At 51.1% G+C, this 22900-nt stretch overlaps 1 protein-coding gene across 10 annotated transcripts in view; it reads right to left on the bottom strand.

The window, feature by feature from the left end:
* Positions 1-11989: 11989 nt before the first annotated feature.
* The window catches only part of Prdm16 (PR/SET domain 16), a 345691-nt gene continuing 334780 nt past the window's right edge, over positions 11990-22900 (bottom strand). For 8 of the 10 annotated variants that reach the window (XM_008852658.2, XM_029555848.1, XM_029555847.1 and 5 more), the window contains 5 exons: positions 22489-22658; positions 22125-22299; positions 16798-17034; positions 15794-15965; positions 11990-14571 (listed from right to left, as the gene is read on the bottom strand). In XM_008852658.2, coding sequence (XP_008850880.1) covers positions 14437-14571; positions 15794-15965; positions 16798-17034; positions 22125-22299; positions 22489-22658 — 889 coding nt within the window. In that variant the 3' untranslated portion in view covers positions 11990-14436. The remainder of the gene's footprint in view (positions 14572-15793; positions 15966-16797; positions 17035-22124; positions 22300-22488; positions 22659-22900) is intronic. The other 2 variants (XM_008852659.2, XM_017803063.2) reach the window with 1 other exon arrangement.

Here is a 22900-nt window from a genome sequence, read left to right as displayed (position 1 = left end):
CTGTGGGAGACATTTTCATTCAAATCACCACAGTAGTTAAGAGCACTGGCTGCTCTTGCAGAGGACCCAGGTTTGGTTCCCAGCACCCACATGGCAGCTAACAGCAGTCTGTAACTCCAGATCCAGGAGATCTGATGCCTTCTTCTGAACTCAGAGGGCACTGCATGAACATGGTTCCCTTACGTATAGGCAGGCAAACACACACCCACAAATAAAAAAATGAATAAGTAAATTTAAATAACAGTCTTAAAAATAATTGTGATAAAAAAAAAGACAGGAAAAAAGAAAAACAGACATGACCAGAAGAAATAGAATGGAGATGGTAGCTGCTTGGTCATATTAATGTGAGCAGATCAAACACACCAGGTAAAAAGACAGAGACTGGCAGATGGATTAAAAACAAGACTAACTAGATACTGCCGCTAATTAGATATGATTAAAAAGTAAAAACACAGGTTATAAGTCAAGGCAGAAGATACTCATGTGAACGAACCCTAAGAAAGTGGAAAGGGGAGCGCTAACATCAGACAAAGTAGATCAGGGCAAGGATTCTGCCTTGGGGACACAGAGACACTGTGGAGCACCCAGCTGATGAACAGTGATCCTTCACATTTGCACTAAAAGTCATAGGGTTGCAAATGCAGGTCAGAGCAAACAGGGTGTGCTGGATGCTTTAGTGTCGACACACCTGGGCTGAGGGAGCCTCAGTTCGGCAGTTGCCTCCATTGAACTGGCCTGTGGCCATGCCTGGGCCAAGCCAGTAAGCAGCGTTCCTCCAGGGCCTGTGCTCCAGCTCCTGCCTCCAGGTTCCTGCCCCGAGTTCCTGCCTTGGGCTCCCTGATGAACTGTGACCCAGGAGATGTAAGATACATAAACCCTTTCCTCCCCAAGTTGGTACTGGTCAGAGTATTTTGTCATAACAATGGAGAAACAAGCTAGAACACAGGACCTCCATCTACCACCTTCTCAAGAAGGAACAGAACAAGTTGGTAGGAAAGTCCACAAGACCGTGAGGCTGGAACAGCGCTATTAGGCAACGTGACCTGATTGACACAGAGCACTGTGCCCCGCGCTTGGCAGAACTCACTTCAAGGGCACACAGGACATCCATTGAGACAGACCGCTCAGCCATCAAACAAGCAGTGATGTATTCAAAAGTACTGAGTCATTTAGAGTATGTGCTGTGACCACAACACAACGAATCAAACCATATCTACACGATTCTCAAAGATCCGAGAATCAACTGGTGCTAGTTGTGTTATCTGAAAGAAGACATCAACGGGAGACGGAACACATCTGGAACTGAGTTACGATGAAAAAAAGCAAAACGTCAACATGTGGGGATGCAATCGCCGCAGAGAGAAAAGAGCCATTTTTGAAACAGTGTTGTTACAGCCTGGGCTGGCCTTGAACTTGCTATGTAGCCCATAATGGCTCTGAAATCATGATCCTTCTGCCTCAGCTCCCCAATCGCAGAAGTTAATTATAGGTGTGGGACACCACACTTGGTTTCTCAAAGGAAATGCATATCTTCAAATGTTTATATTAGAAAAAGAAGCTGGTTGTGGTGGCGTAGGCCAGGAGGATAAGCTGAAGAGGTGGACACAAGAGGATCACAAGTTCAAAGTCAGCCTGGGCTACCTTTGCCACACATGGTGCCACACGCCTTTAATCCCAGCACTCAGGAGACAGAAGTAAGTGGATCTGTGGGAGTTCGAGGCCAGCCTGGTCTACGTATTGAATTCCAGGCCAACTGGGTTACATGGTGAGACTCTGTCTCCAAAGAACAAAAACAAAAACAAAAAAAGGGAAAAAGACAACGTTTGAAATCCATGGTCTATGCCTCCATCTTTAAATATTAAATAATTAGGTGGACCTGGGAGGAGCTGGGGGAGAATGGGGGCCGAATATGATCAAAATTCATTGTATGTAGTGCTTGAAGAATTAATAAAAACGTTAATAGAAAACATTCTAGCTGGCTGGCTTTTCTGTCTGCTTTTACTCCAGTTTGGATGATCAGCATCTTTTGAAGAATTCAGTCATTACATTTAGGATGTTGGACCTAAACTGAAGGCAAAATAGAGGGAATTAAATAATAAATCAGTGGAGGTTGATGTACTAGGAAGTGAATCTATAAGAGAAAAATCTGACAGTCCTAGAGTGCTCATGAAGGAAAGAAGACTCAAATGGCGGGTTCCAGGAGGAGGGAGCTCTGTCACTGTCCATCTCACAGACATTAAGATGATAGGGACCTTGGTCAGGGGAGACACCAACTTATGCAAAATGGCCAAGTTTCTTGAAAGACACTAATCTCAAAACTGGCCCAAGAAAGAATACCTAAATAGCATCCTATCTATTGGAGAACAAGAATTCTTAATTTTTAAAATTACATTTATTTACTGTTTATGGGTGCGTCTGTGCCGGGATGCGTGTGTTGGAGGTCGGAGGACAACTTGTGGGAATTGGTTTTTCGTTCCATCGTGTGGGTCCTGGGGATGGAACTCAGGTGTCAGGCTTGGTGGCAGACACCTTTACCCACTGAGCTTTCTCACCAGTCCAAGAAATAGAAGGCTTAAAGCAAACAAACACATTTCTGAAGAAACAACCCCTGGCCCTGGAGTTGCTGGTGATAAATGATAGATTTTCAAAATCAACTAACCTTATATTCCAAAAATATAGCCCAACTTGATTATTATCTAATATGTGCATGACTAGATTTGACCTATAAACTTGACCTCAAGTTTATAAAAGACTTGCTTCTATGTCCGTGAAGAATATTAGTCTGCAGTTTTGTAGGGGTTATTTTTTAAAAAATATTTTATTATTTTTATTTTATTTTATGTGTATATGTGCATTGCCTGCATGTAGGTAAGTGCACCTGTGTCGTGCAATGCCCATGGAGGACAGAAGAGGCTGTCGGATCCCCTGGAACTGGAGTTACGGACAGTTGTTAGCTGCCATGTGGGTGCTGGGATTCGAACCCGGGTCTTCTGAAAGACTAGCCAGTGTTCTTAACTGCTGAGCCATCTTTCCAGCCCTGAAGGGGTTATTTTTAAATGTGTTTAGTCTTGTGTTCTAGTTTGCTTTCAATTGCTGTGACAAAACACTCTGACCAGTACCAACTTGGAGAGAAAAGGGTTTATTTGGCTTGCGCCTCCTGGGTCACAGTTCATCACTGAGGGGAGCCCAAGGTAGGAACTCAAGGCAGGAGCTGGAGCACAGGCCATGGAGGAATGACCTTAGCTGCATGTGGGGAGGGGCTAAGGATATATAAGCGGAGAACTCCAGGAGGCCCCTCTCTCCCCATTTTCTGTGGCTGTCGGGATCTAAGTGTGGACTTTCCCCTGCAGCTGTAAATGTGGGGCGCCCACTCCTCTGTAAACAAACCCCCACCCTATGCTCTATTAAAAAAAAGAAAATGATAGGTGTCTGGATAGGTAGATGAGAGGGATCTGACTAGACCACAAGTGGATGGACTTACACTGGGTAATGTCTAGGGACAGTAACTTGACTCACTGGGCCTCAACACCCAGGACAGAGTATATGGGTTCCAGTGGGGGGCCTGTGGGAGGGCGCTGGTGGGGACAGGGCTATAAAGATGATTCAGATTGTTTGAGATATTCTGTATGAAATAACAACAAAATTTAATAAAAACAAATACATTCAACAGTGTTGATAAAAAAAAAAAAAAAAAGAAAGTTGCTTCTATTTCCCCCTCTGTCCTTACAGGGTCTCCCTGAAGTCCCAGCTGCCCTGGAATTCACTATGTAGACCAGGCTGGCCTCAAACTCACAGAGATCCTCCTGCCTCTGCCTCCCAAGTGCTGGGATTAAAGGTGCGCACCACCACACCTGGCCCCTCTGCCTTTCAGTGTCAAGGGACTGTTGAGCTTGTTGCTGGCCAGCTTGGACTTTGGAGGGTGCAGGGCTCCTGGCTGGCTTGCTAAGGGAGGCTGGCAAACTGTGGCTTGACAGGAAGCTTTCCAGTCATGCCAGGGCCTCCAGGAATTCTGACCCTGGGACATAGCAGGGGTCATATTGCAGGGTGAGTGGCACATCATATCAGGTTAGTCAAGGCCTGATTCGCATGCAGTCATCTATTGAAAGTGTGCCATTTTCTAACAGGTACACAGTTAGAAAGCCACAGTCTTGGCAGAGAACATGCCTATCATCCTGGATGTTCCTTTGTGACCCCCCGTTGCAGTCCATCCTGTCCCCTCCTGTCTGCCCACAGTGAACACCCACAGTGCTGCCCTTTCTGGAAGGCCAGCTGATGGCATTGCCCCCCACAACCTCCTTGTGCCGTGGGAGATTTTGCTGCCCTGTTCTTCTGTTGCTGGGTAGCATCCCTTCCTGTGACTGTCCCCTGCTTTCTGAAAGTCTCAATATACAAAATGGACATGGCAGGGTGGTGGTGGTGGGTGTGGGTGTGGGGAGCTGGAGAGATGGCTCAGTGGCTGAAAGTGTCTACTGTTCTTGCAGAGGACTGGAGTTTGGTCGTTAACACCCACCTTGGGTAGCTTACAATTGCCTGTAACTCTAGCTCCAGGGGATCTCGTGCATGCTTCTGGCCTCCATGGGCAACTGTACTTACGTGTGTATATACACACACAGACACATACACACAGACAAAATTAAAATAATAACCAAAGATCAATAACCAGATGTCATGCAAAATCAACCCATCCCACAATAAGAAATCAAACTACTCAGTTGAAACACAGGCCGAGTCCTAAACAGACACCTCAGAGCACAACTGGTGAATGAGCACATGATGAGCTATTCCCCGCCCCTAGCCACGAAGAAATGGCAAATCAGAACAACAGTGGGTCAGCTCTGTTAGCTGCTAGCTGTCTGAATGGCCAAAGTCGGAACACTGAGAACACCAAGTGTTGACAAGGACATGGACCGGTGGGAACTCAAAGTCACTGTGGATGAGAGCCGAGTGACACAGCCATGACGGGAAGCAGTTTGATTTCTTATAAAACTGTATATCCACGTGCGGTCCGGCAGTTATCGATCCCCAGTATTTACCCAAGGAACTGAAAACAGGTCCACCTAAAGCCCTGTTCTCAGATGTTCATAGCTTCTTTATGATTGTCCAAATTGGAAGCAATTGCCCTTTAAGCAGGAGAGTGACTTGGAATGCTGTTCAGTGCCCAAATTAAATAAACAGTCAAGCCACAGGATGACACGGAGGAATCTTAAGTACACAGGGCCAGGCTACATGGCTGCATGCTGTGTGAGTCCCACGCTGTGACAATCTGAAGACGTACAGCTTTAGAGATAGTGAAAGGATCAGTGGTTGCCAGAGGCTGTGGAGAAGGAGGTCTAGGTGGCCCCTGGAGCTTATGCCTCTGGTATAGTTGTCAGAGGTCACAGGCCACAGGCTAGGAGAAGAACCTTAGTGTAGATGCAAGTGGTGTTGTAGCAATGCGGCATTGATGGTAGCAAACAGCTCACTGGTGGGCCATGTGGGCGGCACAACGGTGTGCGGCAAATCCCTATAACTCCTCAGCAACTTTCCTGTGCACCTAAAATGGCTCTAAAAATGTGACCTTATTAAAACACACACACGCACACACGCACAAGAAATCCAAAGCGGGCTGGAGAGACGGGTCAGCAGTTAAGTGCACTGGTTACTTTTGCAGAGGACCTGGGTTCAATTTCCAGCACCGACATGGCAGCTAACAACTGTCTTAACTCCAGTTCCAGGGGATCCAACACCCTCTTCTGACCTCTGAGGGCACTGCACGGCACGAGTGCACTTACACATATGCAAACAATGCATTAATACACATAAAATAAAAATAATAAAATATTAAAAAGACTACTTTTAAAAAAAAAAGAAATTCCAAGCACTCTGACTCATAGTCTGCAGAAGCCAGCCAGGAAGTCAAACAAGAGTCCCCATGGCAATTACCACAGCAGACAAGGTAACACACCACTGGACCCTTCCCTAGCTTTCTGCTCGGCTTCCAACTCGGGACCTACCAAAAAAGTCAGTTAGGGTCCGTACCCATCCCCACAGGACACCCGTTCCCAGCGAGCTTTCTGGAGAGTCCCCCACCACTCCAGAACCTTGTCCAGCCCACCTGGAGCCTCCTCATCCATCCACCATTTCCTCTACCACACCCAGGAGACGGCCACTGCCTCCTGCTGCAGCCAACTTTCAGTAAACGCCTCTGTGCCCTTCTTCATGACTGGCCCTGTGCACCACCACAGCCTGGCTGCCCAGCAGTGGATGGTCACTCAGGTTCTCTCCAGTTGGGGCCGTTGTGACTAAGGTGGTGCGTGCAGCAGCGTTCGGGCCTGTGTCATGTATTCCCGGCGCACCACACTGCAGAGCCATGAGTCATGCATTCCCAGCACACTGCATTGCAGAGCTTTGGGCTGATGGGTTTATAGTGCCCTACGCTGCAAAGCATGGTCCTGCCCTGCTGCCTCTGGCTTTCTGCATTCCCCTGGTTTCCTGGTGGGTTTAGGGACTCAGGAGCCACAAAACCCACTCAAGGTCAACTTCTTCCTGAGTGGGTCAGTTTCCTCCCTCAGGTCTTGTGGGGAGGGAGGAAGAACACTGGTCTCTAAAGGACAATGGTCACCACTTGGGAAGCATTGATCCCGTCTTGGATTTGTGGAATCTGGTTCTCCAGTGTGCTCCATTCTGGGAGCAAGCTCCTCCTCTCTTTGCCTTTGAAGTCAATCAAGTTGTGAGAAAGCCTTGTCCAGTCTGGCGGGGAGCTATGTACTTTCCCCCAGCAGGGCTGCAGTCCAGACTTGTAGCTAGGGACCCTCTCATGCCCTAGGACCCCTTGGACAACCTACATTGCAGGCATCTGCTCCTTGGCTACAGGAACACACAGCCCTTGCCCTGGTCATCGTACCCTAAATCATGGCATAGCTTGATTGTGGAAAACTTTTGCTGCCTGAGAAATAAGGTTGAGGGCTCCCTAAATAGCTTCCCTGCAAATGGCCAGCAGTGCCTTGGCCCAGAGGGAAGCTGAGGGATGAAAAGCACCTCTCTTCCCAGAAAACAGATTCCTCTTTCACACATTTTTCTCTCCCTCTTGATACCCCCATCCCCCCATTTCCAAAATGGGGCCTTTTTCCTCAGTCTTTTATGTGGGGACCAGGCTGGGGGAAGACAAAGTCTACTTGTCAGCAATATTCTGTTCTCCCTCCCTCTGGGGTCCCCGCAACAATGGAGCCATTATCGGCCTCTTACTCCATGGAGTGTTTCCTCTCTTTCCCGGGCTAATGAGGAGAGAGGCTGCCAGGTTGGACAAAGTGGGACGGTTTTCACTCCACTGGAGCCCCAGTGTGGCAAGCTCCGGGAAGCCCCATTATGGAGGCTGTCGGCCACTGTGGTGAGATCTCAAAGACCCTTGGGAGTGTAGCCATCAGTCAGCTTTGTGATTCACAGAGAATAGAAACGCGCTTCCCAGAGAGGAGACTTTCAAGCCTCCCTGGGCTTCAAGGTCTTGGACAAGCCCCACCGCTGACCATCGGGCTTAAGATCTCACCGGCACCTCATCAATCAGGAAAGAAACGTTTCCTGAAACGTTTGCCGCTCCCCACCCCCAGCCCCGCGCTGGGGAACCACACTCTGCTTGATGGTGTTAAGAAAATAAAAGGCTTGGCACCCCAGATTTGGGTCCGGGATCTTATGCCAAGATCAACTTCCATTTCTTCCCTTTTGACAGCTACTGGGAGCTGATGACTAGGGAATGCCAGACCCCTACTCCCGATGACTTTCTGGCCCATGGGTGAGCTTTTGGAGGTCCAGGCAATTCCAGAATTCCTGTTCAGTGATGGCTCCCAGAGCAAACTATTCACCACTCATCCCCCACCCCCATTAATTCAGTGGCCTTTCCCTGGGAGACTTCATCCAGCCTCTTGCAGGAACCTAGAACTGTATTGAGGACCCTCTTCCAGAGTAGAGGTGTGTTGGAGTCAAGGGGTCCTCTATATCTTGGGTCCTGCTTATCCTCGCACACTTCCAAGCTTCTGGAGAAAGTCGAGATACCTGACTGCGTCCAGCAGTGCATTGGCAACACCTGGGGAGGAACATGACTTGGTGGGTCTGGGTGTGAGGTACAAGGTGCCTCACCATGGCAATCTGGAAGGGAAGAAGCCAAACGGAGGATTGGTGACTAGAGTGAGTCCTGAGGTAGCTGTGGGTGCGGAGGGGAAAAAGGGGGCTCCAGCATCAGGTGAGCATTCCCTGCAGTGCTTGCCAAGTACAGCCCAGTGCCTGTAGATGTAAGCCTGCATCAGGAACCCCCAAGGTCAACTTCATTAGCCTGGACCACTTAAAACAGAGCCTCTCTCCTTTTAACACTCATACTTATTTTTATGAATGTTTTGCATGTATGTATGTAAGTGTACCCATGTTGTACAATGCCTGGAGGGCACAACAGGGTGTTGGATCCCCTGGAACTGGAGTTAAGGACAGGTGTTAGCTATCATGTGGGTGCTGGGAACTGAACCTGAGTCCTCTAGATGAGCAGCCGCTGCTCTTAACTGCTGAGCTGCCTCTCCAGCCCCCAAACAAGGTCTTTGAATTTTATTATTTATTTATCTATCTATCTATCTATCTATCTATCTATCTATCATCTATCTATCTATCTATCTATCTATCTATCTATCTATCTATTTATTTATTTATTTATTTATTTATTTATTTATTTATTTATTTATGTGTCTATGTGTATGAGTGTGTGCATACCACTCCACAGATGTGGAGGTCAGAGGAAAACTTGTGGGAATTAGTTCTTGCCTTCCATCATGAGGGTCCTCAGGGATTGAACTCAGGTCGTCAGGCTTTATGGCAAGCACCTTTACCTCTGAGCCATCTCACTAAATAAGTTTCTTCTGAAGTCATCCCCGATGGCCGCTGAAGGGTAAGGCTGCAACCTTGGTTATGCAGCAAAATCATTTGCTACTGGCTGGTATTAATCTTCCACTGCCCTGAACCAGCCAGGTCTGCTTTGGAGTAGCTCAGAAGAAGAAAAGGAAGCACGGCACTCAGAAGGAAGAAGAGCCAAGGGGACATTCAGAGACCCTGGGCCAAGGTGGGCAGAGGGGGCAAGACCGACCAGCAGAAGTGAGTTAACCTCAGGAGGCAGAGCAGAGGCCCTGTGGGTGAAGGGTTCCGTGGGAGCTCTGTAGAGGCAGCTAGGCTTAGATGGTAGGCTTATGTCTCCACAGCAATGGCTAGGCTAAGGTGGTAGGCTTGTGTCTCCATGGTTTTATTTACTGCAGCCCTCTTGGTCAGAGCAGAATCAAGTTGGAGGGGGTGGGCTTTGGGAAAAAGTCTCTGGACCCCCATAAAAGAGGCAGTCTGGGTGAGGCCAGAGAGTCCCTGGGGTAGCCGGGTCTGTTCTCCTGCAGCCCTGGGTCTTTGCTCAACTCCTGTTCTCCTATTGGGGAAGGCCTAGCTAGGGGCATTGTGAGGTGCGGGTGGACACTGACTTCATGGGGGGCTGCAGGGTCCAGTCTTGGGAAGGCAGGGTTATGATTTGTCACAGAGGATGGGCCCTCCACCCCATATGGGGGGGGGGGATGCTGCCTTACCAAGAGGCCTCAGACAAGGTTTTATGTATGTGTGTGTGGGGGGGGGCTGAGATGGCTCTGGGGGTAGACACACCTGCTGGCCGTCTCTCCCACCGTGGTGTAGTTGAGGGTCATTGGCACCTCTATGAACTCGTTCATCTGGAAAACAGCAGCCAGGGTGCCTGCCCTAGCAGAGGCTCAGACAGAATGGCTTTGCCCTGTACCTGGACGCCCTCCGTCAAGGCTGGGGGGCGGTTCCCTTCCTCTCCCATCCCAGAGGTCTGGGTCCCTCTCCATGAAGCTTGCAGGCACCGAGGTTTAGAAAAGCACACAGATTTATTGCATATCAATCTTGTGTATAAATTCATTGTAGCATCAGAAAGATTACATTTGGTATACAGTCCTATTCTACAGCATTGACCTCAAAATCAGCCTCTCCTGGGCTTAAGCTTAAAGAAATCTCTCTACACAAGTACATTTGTCTGTCACAAGCATTGAAATCTGCAAAGTCACTTTCGATGATTCTTTTGTGATTCTCCCAACGGAGATTTCCATATTCATCGGGAAGTGTGGTCCGATTTTGTGGGCAGTTCGGGACTCCTGGCCTTGACTTAGACCCTAATCACATATTCAATAAGTGCATCTAAAGGATTTTCCTCGTAATAAAAATTTCACACACAGACACAATAATGACAGCTAAACACAAGCCATGCACAGCTTTATCAACACAACAGAAGCCATTTACAAGGAAGGAGGCAGGGACAAGTACCAGCCTTCTCAAGGTTTTTTTTTCCAAGTTTTAAAAATATTATATGAAAACCAGACATTTACATTTGATTTATTTTTCAACACTATATAGATCTAAAAAGAGAAAAAAAAAACAAACCAGAAACAAACTGAACCAAATCTGTATGTAACAGCGGTAACGCTCGCACAGGTTTGCGATTCTTGGAGGTGTCAGGGGTAGATATTTATATTTATATATATATCTATATATCTATACTTTCAGCTAAGACGACAACAACAACACACACACACACACACACACACACACACACACTCTGGCTTTAAGTTACACATCCTGACACCAGGGCTCTGCTTCCCTCGTGCTGAGGAGAGCCGCGATCTGCAGGAGGCACTGAGCAGAGTGCCAGTTGCCTCCACTCACAAGCGGATTGCTTGTCTAGAAACTCCAGCTGCCTTTTTCAATTAAACTGTTTTTCCTTCCAACAAGTGGTAATATGAATCAGTGACAGGAAAGAATAAAATGAAGAAAAAATGGAATGACAAGAGAAAGGAACTTGTCTCGGAATAATGCAAGAACGTCTTGTCACAGTACCACTCAAAACTACAGACTCATGGCTTTTGATACCCGGCTGACATCCGCAGACAGGAGTGTTCCAGCGACTACCATCAAGAGGGAGCATCATCCGTCCATCCCCGGCTTCCCACCTTCCTGCCCTGGCAGCAGCACGAGGATGGGGGGTTTTTCTTCCCTCCTCTGAACAGCACAGTGAATACAGCTCAGTAGGGTTCAGTCACTTGGGCAGGAGAAGGTGGAGGACAGGGAATGGGGGCCACAATCCAGTGCTTCAAGGCTTCGAGTCTAAAACACATGATATGTATTTAGGCAAGTGCTTTGCAAATGCTTACTGGGGAAACAAATGAGGCAGAGGGAGCCAAGGGCTCTGTGAATCTCCAGGACTGGACTTTGGGAGGCAGAGGGGTTTGGGTCAGTCAGGGTCTGGGTAGACCTGTTCTCCTGGCCTTGGGTGAGAGGGCCCATCAGTCTGGGCAGGCTCAGCCATCCTGTGCCCACTCATCACTGCTACACACCCCCTGGGTTTGCACAAGGATATTCTGAGTTCCATTGATGCAGGGTTCACCTGGCCTGCAGGATGGGGAAGCCCCATGTGTCCTACCGAATGGTCCTAGAAATGGTAACAACGGGGTGAAGGGATGGCTTTGTTGGGGCCTGAGGGAAGGCACACTTGGAGGCCGCCATCTGAATTTCTATTCTGTGGGTTAAATGCCAACAATCAAAGGTATGTCATCAGTGAAATGGTCCTGACTCTGTCCACACTGCACAGCAACAGGTAACATGGTCCTGTTATGGCTTGGCGCTCCAGAAACCAGGATCTCAGAACTCTTGTATCTGGCCTAGCTCCCTGACTCTGAGAGGGTCTCCCAGGGCCTGATGTTGGACTTTAATGAGCAGGACACTCAGAAAAGTCAGGAGGACAGAGCTCACTGGTTCGGGGCAACGTGTCAGGGATGCACCAGTGCAGGAAATAGAGGCTCTCTTTGTTAAGGGAGGTCGAGGACAGAGCCTTCCAAATGTCAAGTGCTGGGCCCAAGGGACTGAGTGTTCATGAGAACCTAGGCTTAATGTCATCACTTTCAGGGAGGGGGAGAGAGAGAGACGGGGGGGGGGGAACTGGGACTGGGGGCTCCTGGGACGGGGAAGAACAGAATGGTTAAGGAATTAAGACAGAGGGACAGGGAGGTCCAAAGAGGGTGAAGGAACCTCAGCTGCTCTGCTACTGCCCAAAAGATGCACAGAGGTCCCTATCCAGACAGACTTCCCATTTTAGAGAGAGAAAATCACAGCGTGAAAAAAAGCACACACCTTACTCTTTCTTAGAAGAAAACATATAATTGGGGTTTACGGAGGTGGAGCACTTATATCTGAAGTGGAACTTTTACAGGGAGCCCATCTAGAGGAAACTGGAATTCCTAAGCTGAGGCCTGGCCCATTAGCCTAGGGGATAGCACGGGCCTGTGAAGAGGCTTGAACAGTTGGGTCTGCACGTCCTTAAAACCTCGGCTATGAGCGGGGCTGTCTTTCCAGTGTGCGCGTGTAAACGAGGCCTTGGTGTGCACACAGGCCAGTTCTCTCCAACTCAGGTCACTGGGATTCAGTAAGGGGGCGAGTCCCCTTCCCTGTGACCTGCAGGTTGCTGGCGTCAGCGGGGACTCCCCATCAGCAGTCTCCAGCACCAGCCTGGATCAGGCCACTTTGGCAGAGACGATTGTCTTTGGCGGGGAGCGGCTACAGCACGCGTGGATGCGTCCACTTGGAGGGAAACGGCACAGACAAACCTGTGGTGTGACACGCTCGTACCGACGCACTTTTTTGTAAGGGTGATTTTGGCGATTTTTTTCCTCTCTTTGTTAGGACGCTCATTTTTTTTTTTTTTCCTTCCAAACAATAAAAGAAATAAATAGGACATTTGTCTTAAATGCAACTGAAACTCAGATTTAACAAAAGCATGATTGTCTGGGCAGCAGTGGCAGCAGGATTCCTTGGGGGACACGGGTATTTGGCACATTAAAAACTGCCCCACTCCCTAATTATCGATCACACAATCACAACCTTATCACATGGTTTTGGTCCGTCACTAGATACTTATATTAACATTGTTTCTTCACAATAAGTTGTCTAATGCCAAAAATACTGTTAAGGAAGAAATAAAATAAGGAAAGAAATGAATTAGAAAAAATTACAAGTTATATACAGATTAAGGTAAATTCCATCAGGGAAAAAAGTATTTGAAATTGGCCCCTATGGGAATAATTTAAAGCCCATCCAAGTGGAGAAGCAGACACACCCCAAGGGCGCAAAGGCGTCTGGTCCCCCGGGGGCTGTGCTGTCTCTGCTCTTTGAGGTGGGTCCCCTGAATGGCCCCCTTCTGTTCCTGACCACATCTTGCCAGGAACCCACACAAAGTGTGGAAGTGGGGGCTGGGCGCGGTTGACCCCGAGGAGTCTTAGGCACAGGTAGTGCTTGGCGTCCTGGGGGCATGGAGTCAGTGACCATGGGGAGAACACCAGACTGCCAGGGTTGGGGAGGGGAGGAGGCTGGAGGCCCAGATGTGACTCAGAGCCCCTGCCTTCAGCAGCAACCAAGGGCAGCACTGGAGCAGCAGACGGGGAAAGACCATCGTGTCTGGCATGGATGACCTGAGCCACCGGCTCCCGACTTCCCCATACAATTGGGGGGTCTTGGGTGGGGCCTGTGGATTCCTGCAGGCTGCATGGGGCAAGGCCATCTCCCTGTTCCGGCCTCTGCAAGCCTGTGGCCAGGCACCATGTCCAAGCATTCCTGCGTAGAGAGTCTGCATGCTGTTCAGATGAGTGGCTCCATGACCCTTATTCCGTCTTGGGGGCACCCAGAATCACCTTGGCTTGTACAAACAGGGTCAGAAATAGAAAATTCTCCATTATCTACAGTATAAAGGGCACAGCTAAGCGGTACTGGATGCCCCGGGAGGTGTGGGTTTGCCAATAAGCTGAAATTTCAAAGCAATGCAAAATTACTTTTAAAAAAACAATTTGCAAGTCTTTTTTTTGATTTTTTAAAAAATACTGTCTATTTTTAAAACCCACATGCTTAAATAGACTCTATAGTCAATAAGATTACCAAAAGGGTTATCCATGTATTTTCATTATAAAAATCATTTGCGAGGTCTCTCTCCATAGAACAAGCTCACATCTCTCTCTCTCTGTTCCCTCCTTTGATACTGCGCAAGTGCCCAGAAGTGGCTGACTGGCTCCTGTCAGGATGCAGAGCCCACCCTCACCCAGCATGTATCTGATGAACTGCTCCTGGGAGCAGCTCCTGCGCGGCCGCCCAGCAGTGCTGCAGACTCATCCTCAAGGCCAGTTCTGAGAGGTCATGAAGGTGAGTGGCTGCTTGAAGGACCTTCCGGTTCTCAGTCACCGGAGAAGCTGGAGAAGCTGGACTTGAGCCACGGAGGGTGGGCGACTGGACACAGAGGAGAGGCGAAGTGAAGTGTCGGGAGCTCCTCCCCGGAGGCACCTCTGTCCCCTGCAGCTGCTACCCTGGCTTTGGACTCTGGTCCTGAGACCTCCAAGGACCTCAGAGGTGATTGATGGGGTTAAAGACTCCGGACTCCGATGAAGCCCCAGTGATGTTCAACCAAGCATCCAGTGAGCTCTGGGAGGGGGCGTGGAGAGGAGTGTCCTCAGAAAGGGACAGCATCATTGCATATGCCTAGTGGGGAGAGGACAGCACACAGAGGGCAGGTGAGAAGCATCCCAGATGGATAGGGCTGAGCCTCTCTGCACCTGGCTGCCCCAATCTGCCCAACCCTCCCAGACCAGACAGGGAAAGGGAAACAGACACTAGAGAGGCCCTGACTCCCTCTGGCTTGGGAGAGGGACGTGGAAGCTTATGGGTGCCCCTTCTACCCAGAGTGCCCACTGAGCCCCCTTGGTCTCTTTGGGGTGCTCCCCTGAAGTTTCACGCCCCCCCAGATTTCTCTGCCTATTGATCAGCAAAAATCTAATGCCAGGTGTCTGCTCTGGGAGTGTCCTAGGGATTGGTGGGAGTTATTGCTAATTCCTGTGCCACCAAGGGACCGCCTTTGCCTAGTGGGGCCTGTTTCGAAGACTGTGGTGATCATCCCAGAGCTGCTTCTTGGAACAAGGTAACTGATGGAATTATTATGGAATGTAGTGTGTTTGCCAGCCTCGGACCTCCTTCTGCACCAAGTTACTGGGCAGGAGGTGACAGGGCTGGGGGCTCTGTGGAGTATAGTATGTGAGTTACAGGTGGTTTCTGGGAAATCCCAGGGTGGGTCCCCTTGACCCCTGAGCAAACACTGTACAAAATTAGTAAGAGACAAAGACAGACACACAGACGGATTGTTCGGAGAATTGCGAGGTGGTACTTGGAGGTCTGCTGAGGTAGGGTGAGAGCCGAGCCCCTTCAGACCGCTAAAGAAGGGGATGCAGGGTCCTGTGGCTGCTGTCCCTGAGATGTGAATGCAGGAAGTGTCTAGGAGAAGTCTGGTGACCTCAAGAACCTGTGTAAACTCCAGTTTGGAAGCAGTGACCACCTGACAGGGACTCTTTCCCTGGAATAGCAGGGTAGTCACTTGTCCTGGCTTAAACTAGAGTTGGGAAGACCCAGGCGGCTGTGGGTGGGGGCTGGGACCTGCTTGTAGGTGTTTCCCTTGGGATGGGATGGGAAGGTTGGGAAAGTGTTTATCTGTTTCCAAAACCCCCCCGCTCTACTAGGCTGGTGGGGGCATCTCTCTAAGCAGTGCGGTGGGCATGGAAGGGGTCTGCAGACCCGAGGATCCCCTAGCCTCAGGATGGCCACAGCAGGAAGTGGATGCTCAGGTACCCCTTGGTGAGGAGGCACGGTGGCCATCTGCTGTCTGAGTCAAGTGGAGGTGGGAGGGAGGGGTGGAGCTCTGCCGGGTACCTACCTGGTTCTTAGCCTGCCTGTACAGGGTCTGTTTTAAAGTCTCAGAATCTAAGGTGGAATTAAGCACATCTTTAACTTCAAATGCTTCCTCAGCTGCTCTGTGGAGATCCAGCCCCTTCCCAAAGGTTGGCGTCGGCTCCAAAGCTAACAGACCGCCTCCTCGCTCAATGCACCTGCGCCAAGGACCAGGGAGAGGGGCCTGCGGTCAGCTCCTTGGCTGCCAGCATCTCTCTAGGCTTCGTGGCTGGCCCCCGTGCTTGCATGCACGCCACGGGTCTCCACGAGCCACATGCACAAGAGACAGACACACGGACACACAGACACCTGGATGGAAGGCCACACGGATGCAGGAGAGTGAGTGGACGGAGGGCAGAAGGGGTGAGTGTGTGCACACGTCACAGGCAGCAGGCGGTCTGGTCTTAGGGACGGAGGGTTGCAAGGGAAGCCTTAATTCTCCGAGGCTCTGAACAGGTTTAGAGAGGCTCCGGATTCCCTGCCCATCCCCAGGACCCAGGGACTGGGGAAGAAATGCTGTCTCCAGAGGACCAGCCCAGGCTATCTCAAATACTGGCAGCATCACCCACTGTTAAAAGGTGGCTGGAAGCAGATGAGACATGAGGAAATGCTTCTGGCTTGTACAACTTCTAAAGTCATGGGTGCTGGGCTCCTGACCCTCAGCCCCACCAGAGGCTGGACCCCACTGCCCTGGTTGGATGGGGGTGATGCACAGCTCCATGGCAGAGCTGAGGCCCCCTGCGTCTGGGGCCTGAGCATCTTCCTTCCGTCTCTCACTCTATTCCCAACCTCTGGAAGTCTTATGGAGGAAGGAGGTCCAGGGCTGTGAGTTCTGGACCAGCCTTACCCTAGTCCTCACTCTGAACCCTTGCAGCAGCAGCACCTGCTGGGCAGGGGTGGGATGAAGCTAGAGGAGATGGCTCCTGATGGTCGCCTTATCAAGTTCAGGGTTCCTCCCCAGCTGATCCCCTGGCACTTGGCCACCCCCACCTTCGGGTGTGGTCGAAGCCCACAGCCAGGGAACTGGGTGGCTCCTCGTCCTCCTCATCCTCGTAGACTCCTTGGGGCTCAGGCGTGGGAGACACAGTGTCCTCCTGAGACTTTCCAGCCAGGCTGTCGTCATCCTCCTCCTCCAGCTCTTCCTCCTCCTCCTCTTCTATATCCTCTGGCTTTGCATTGGCTGAACCTGGGCACTGGGGGTTGCCATCTAGGTCCTGGATCTCAGGCCTGCAATGACAGGGAAGTTGGCCATGACCAGGGGCCTTTCTCCTCACTGTAGACCTCCAAAGGTGACCGACGGCCTTGGCCCTCAAAGCCCTTCAAAGAGAGCTGGATCTCTGGTCATACATGGAGCTCTGCGGCCAAGGCCAGCTGCCTCCTTCCTCAGTCTCTGAGGATTGAGAATGGGGAGGCAGGGAGATCCAAGAGAGGTGGTATATTGCTGGTGGAGTGACAGGGGACAGGGCAGGGTCCCTGAGGTATGGACACCAGGCCAGTCGGAAGCTCATGGCAAATGTGGGTATTGGCCAGCAAGGAAGCTATGGGCAGGCCTGGAGGGGAGAATGTCCTGCGCTACTGCTGGTTCTGGGGTTGGGTGGTGTACAAAGGATGCTTGCAGGAGACTGGGATGGAAATGTTTCCAGGCTCAGTCCTGCTCAGGGTTCTGTGGTGCCCAGATGTGCGTTCTCCCTAAGCCAGTCACGAGGACCCAAGTCTGTAAGAACGGAAGCATGAGGGTTATGCTCAGACTGCTGGGGCCAACAGGGCACACCCGCCAGGACTAGCTGGCTTCAGGGAATGATGGTTTCTGGCCTGTACCCCAAACCCTACCTCAAAGCCCCCTGGATCTCTGCAGCTGGGTAGGGCTCCCCTCTTTTCTCTCTCTATAAATACAAAGGGCGACTTTTGATGTCCTCCTCAGCCTCTTCCCACCTTGTTTTCTTGACCTGGGGTCTCTCACTGGCCTAGGGCTCACCTGTTCAGCTAGATTGGGTGACCAGCAAGACCCATGGATCTGCCTGACTCTGCTTCTCCAGTGCTGGGATCACAAGGGTGTGACACCATGCTTGACTTTTTCACTTGGGTTCTGAGGACTGAATTTCAGTCCTCATGCTTACACAGCAAACATTACCAACTGAGCCATCTCCTCAGCCCTCTGGGCAAAACTTTTCTTAAAAAAAAAAAAAAAAAGATTTAGCCAGGCTTGGACAAAAACAAAAAGTGGGCTATGAACTGGATGTGGTGGCAGGTGGATCTCTGTGAGACTGGGGCCAACCTGATCTAAAAAAAAATACCTTCAGAAAGCTGGGCACGGTAGCACACACTTGTAGTTCCAACACTTGGAAGCAGAGGCAGGCAGATCTCTGTGAGTTCAAGGCCAGCCTGAACTCATAGTGAGTATCAAGAACAGCTGGGGCTACAGGGAGACCCTGTTTCAAAAAGACCAAAAAAAAAAAAAAAGATTCATTTTACTTTTATTTATATGTATGTCTGAATGTGTATGTGCGTGTGTGTGTAGGTGTCCACAGAGGCCTGAAGAGGGTGTCAAATCCCTTGGAGCTGGAGTTAACAGGTAATTATGAGCCACCTGTTGTGGGTACTGGGAACTGAACCTGGGTACTCTGCCATCCAGGACCTCATTATTTCTCATTAATAAGGATGAGTCAGGTCTAGTTTTTGCAGTGAGCACCACCAGCTTGGTTCATATTCAAGTTCATGACCATGAGCTGTGCCCCAGGTGAGCTGGGCCTCAGGAGCTGTGGGCACCTGGGCAATGTCCATTCTAGTGGAAGGCACAGCAAAGGACAAATGATTCTTGGACTCCATGTCCAGAGCACCCAGCCCAACTTGTCCCTCAGGGGCTGACTGAAGTGATGCTCATAATCTCTGAGGACACAGGGGTGCGGTTCTTGGCACTGAAGATGACTTTTCAGTGGGATCCACCTGCAGAGCGTGTCAAGGTCTCACCTGTGTACATGGGGCTGAGCTGGGGGGAGTCCCTGGCAGTATGGTGCAGACTCCATCCAGGTCACCGATTTCTTTCCATGTAAAAGCATGAGATGCTGTTGCCTGGCCCGCCCTCCAGGACAGGCAGACCCTTCACAGGCTTCAAGGCTTTGTGTGCCCCCGGTTTCCAGTCGTTTGTGTTGGGGCCAGTCTACAGTATGCTGTGCACATGTTCATCTACTGACAGTGAGGGCTGTGGGCCAGGTAGGGTCTGGGTCCTGTCTCCCTCAGTGGGATGACCTCTGACTGGGTTGGCTTCTGTGTCTGCGGCTTCAGAGTGTGAGAACTCAACCCTCACGGGATGAGACAGGATGAAACCGTGAGGGCAGATAGCCCAGTCTAGCCCTGGAGAATGTTCACTAGGTAGCTGGGGTCGGTTAGCCATGCCTGCTGGTTGGGCCTGTGCAGGGCTAGTGGAACTCTGCCGTTTGGAAGTACAGACCGTGCCCTCTCTTCTTTACCGCCTGCTCTCAAGTGTATGGGGTCCAGCAGGGACAGCAGGGGCCCTGCAGGGCAATCTCAGCTTCAGCTAGGAAGACAGCTGCCCTGGTGAAGGCAGGACAGCTGCCCTAGAGGCAGATGTGCCAGTGTCCTGGCTGGCGTGGCTCACAGCAGCCGGAACCAAGGGTCTCGGTCTGGGAGGCAGAAACCCCAGGTGAAGGTGCTGTATGGCTGGTTCTCTAAGGGAGAATCTGCCACAGGCAACTCGGTAGCCTCCTGTGTGTCCTGCAGTCATTGGCTCTCCTTGGTTACCTGGCCTCTGTGACTGTGCATGGGGTGTGTGTGTCTATCATGTCTATTCAAATGGAACGTTGTTGAAACCTGATCACCTCTGTAGAGACCCTGTTCCAGGCAGTCACCATCTGAGACACTGGGTTAGGATTCTATGGATAACAGAATCCATTCACTGGGGACACAGTTCAGCACACTAGCCTTCTTTTGGGTTGTGTGACCAGGAAGCCTGGTAGGCCTTAAATTCTTACTGATCACCAAAGGAATGAGTCACTCTGAAGGAGACCTGGAGGATGTGGGTACCAGTTCTAACTGGGCCTGCTAGCGTCCCATCAGATGGCCCTGTAATGGCAACCTTGCCAGTGACGCGGGAAACATCCCTGAGGTTCTCAGATAAGGCTAGCTGGATCTTGGGGACCTCCCCTCAGCAGGATGAGCTAGGTTTGGGACGGGGCTGGCCCTGTCCCACCCAGCTTACCATGTTGTCAGCTACGAGGGAATTGTGGGGCACCCTGTTGGAACACCAACGACAAAGATGGGTGTTACGAAATGGAGCTCAGCTGCTCTACCTTCCAGAGATTTCTCTTGCTCTCCGGGTCATATGGAGGGTCCCCGGGCCTGCCACTGTGGCTCAGGGCACTGGGGTTTTGTAGTCTCCTGGGTGCCTACTCACACCTGGTCATGGTCTGCCTCGGCAAGGAGAAGTGGAAGGTTCTCCATTGTTCTTTGGCTGGCTGTGTCCCTGGGGCTTGAGGAAGGCACCTTTTGGGGCTTGTCTTGAACAGCAGGATAAGCCTTGGGGTCCTGTGTGGGGTCAGTGCAGGCCTAGTGTGGGGGTGCTCACACTTACACACAGGTTGCTCTGAAGGGGAGAACCATGCAACTGGACAGTAAGTGGCTGTCAGCTGTGGTGCCTGAGTGGCAGGGTCAGGTTCCCTTCAGATCACTGTGCGGATGCCGGGATACTTTGTGGGCTGCAGCCGGGGCTCTGATACGTGAAGATCAGGGTCCTCCATGAGAACAGAGATCTGTGAGCAGCAGAGCTCAGCAGCCTCATCACTGATGGTCTGGACCAGTCTTCGCAGGTCTCCCCCCTCACCACTACCAGAAACAAAGAAGATGCAGCCTGCCTTGCAGGTGTAGATGGGACCTGAGGGGCTGTGTCTCTGGGGGACCCTCCCTCTCTTCCTCAAGGTGGCTGAGAGGGAGCCCAGACCTGGTGCCATAGGGCCGCAGTCCACAATGGCTCATGCAATCAAAGTCTGGATTAGGCTCCAGGTTCTGCGTGGCTGTGGGCTTCAGCAGGGCACCCCACTTGTGCAGGCCTCTGGTTCCTCTGTGCAGAACTGGGCATCCCTTCCTCAGTCCTTTTGGGCCTTGCAGCACTTCTATTTCTCAGCCAGTGACTTCCCTGACTTTGACTTTGGTCTCCTGGTATTCAGATCTCTTTTAGAGTCCCCGATTAAAGGACACATTGAGACTTGGATGCAAAGTTGTACATTACCCGCAGGCCCGGGGTGCTGAATTCTGCCGTCTCTGTGTGTATGTGTATATCTGTGTATGAGTGTATATAGTTATATACATATACACACTGCATATACTCATCATACATGGATGCACAAGGCACACATGTACATGAACACACATGTGTCTATATAGGTGTGCACATATGCATGTATTTGTACATGTGCATATGATGTGTGTGTGTGCACATGGTCTCTGACTTACAAAGGTTCACTTAGTATTTTTCAACTTTACCTTGATGTGAAGGTCTCATGCATCTAGAAGGATCCGTACATTGAATTTTGATCTTTTCCTGTGCTAGGGATGTGTGGTAGGTATAGTATTCTTGGGTGATACTGGGCAGGGGCAGGGAACTAGCTCCCAGGCAGCTGTGAAGTCAGAAGGGGAAGTCAGAAGCCAGTGCTCCACAGCACACTGTGCCATCAGTGTTTTTGGACGTGGGTCTTCAGCCAATCACATGAGCTGTTTATGTCTTTATTATGGACAGGGCTCTGCTAGATGGCTGTGTGCTGCAGGCTACCCTGGGTGTTCTGCGTATGTTCAAGGTGGGCTGGGCTGGGCTGGGTTGTAGTGCTTAGTCGCTTGGGTCTGTTGAGTTCATTGTTGAACCACAATCTTTACATCTTAAGGTGAGTGTGTTACCATGTAGCCCCAGTATAAACGGAGGAGCCTGAGCACAAACGCGTGCGTGTGTGTGTGTGTGTGTGTGTGTGTGTGAGAGAGAGAGAGAGAGAGAGAGAGAGAGAGAGAGAGAGAGAACAGGCAGCATGTCTGAAAGTAAGGGCCTGGATTAAATATACCTCAGGGTTGAGGACAGTGGGTTTCATGTGATCTGTGTGCTCTGAGGCCAGACCGTGCTGGCTGCTACTTGGCCTGTGTGCTGCATCTCACTGGTGCATGATGCCTGTTATCCCAGGGGCTCACTCTCCAGCAGAGCCTGAGGCCTCCTCCACATAGGGTCTGGTATCATCTAGGGTTGAGGGGACACATACCCTGAGCAAAACCATCTGGAGCAGCTGAGGTGAGACCTGCCTGAACCAACCCGTTTTTCTTACCGTTTGTCTGTTCTCGTGGATGCCTGGTTCATCTCGCTGTTGGCGATGAAGTTTCTGATCTCAGAGAAGTAGGAGTCTTCCTTCTCGTCCAAAAGTGCATGGTTGTCGGACTCGGAGGTGGGGGAGGAGGTGCTGGTGCCCAGATGGTTCGTGAGCACCCCGGAGTGCTGGCTCACTGTGGACGGGGGGTGGGGTGGGGGGGTGGTGTCAGGGGCATTCTCGGGTGCGCCCTGTCCCCAGTGACCTTGTGCACGCGGGGTGGTCTTGGGGTACTGTTTCGTAGGGAGCGGTCCGCAGGGTGAGGTTGCCTGCGGCCCCTCCCCAGGCAGGCCTCTTCCCCGTCTTGTGCCCGTGCCGCACCCACCTGGTGCACCCTCGTGTTCGTGCTTCTTCAGGTGCCGGTCCAGGTTGGTCTGCTGCCCAAAGCACCGGTTGCACAGGTGGCACTTGAACGGCTTCTCCTTGTTGTGAATGTTCCTCACGTGCCGCTGGAGGTTGGAGGAGATGCTGAACGACCGGTCGCAGTACTTGCACCTGGAAGACAGGTGTGCCTTGCCTCAGAGGGGCGGGAGAGGAGAGCTAGGTGTGCTGGGTGAGGGCTGGACCTTTGTCCCCATGGTTGCTGCCGCCCACTCTGGAGCCCCTGAGGCCCCCCGGACCACCCAGCTGCAGAATCTAGAGACTTCCCAGGGCTGCTGTCCCTGGAGACAGGCCCTGTTTGAATTGCCCCTGAGCCGGCAGAGGGAGTGAGATGCGGGGCTCTCCCCTCCCCTCCC

This window comes from Nannospalax galili, unplaced genomic scaffold, assembly GCF_000622305.1.
Source record: "Nannospalax galili isolate Female #2095 unplaced genomic scaffold, S.galili_v1.0 scaffold806, whole genome shotgun sequence".
NCBI lineage: Eukaryota > Metazoa > Chordata > Mammalia > Rodentia > Spalacidae > Nannospalax > Nannospalax galili.
Note: the sequence above shows the minus strand (reverse complement) of the source record. Positions and strands in the feature narration are given on the sequence as shown.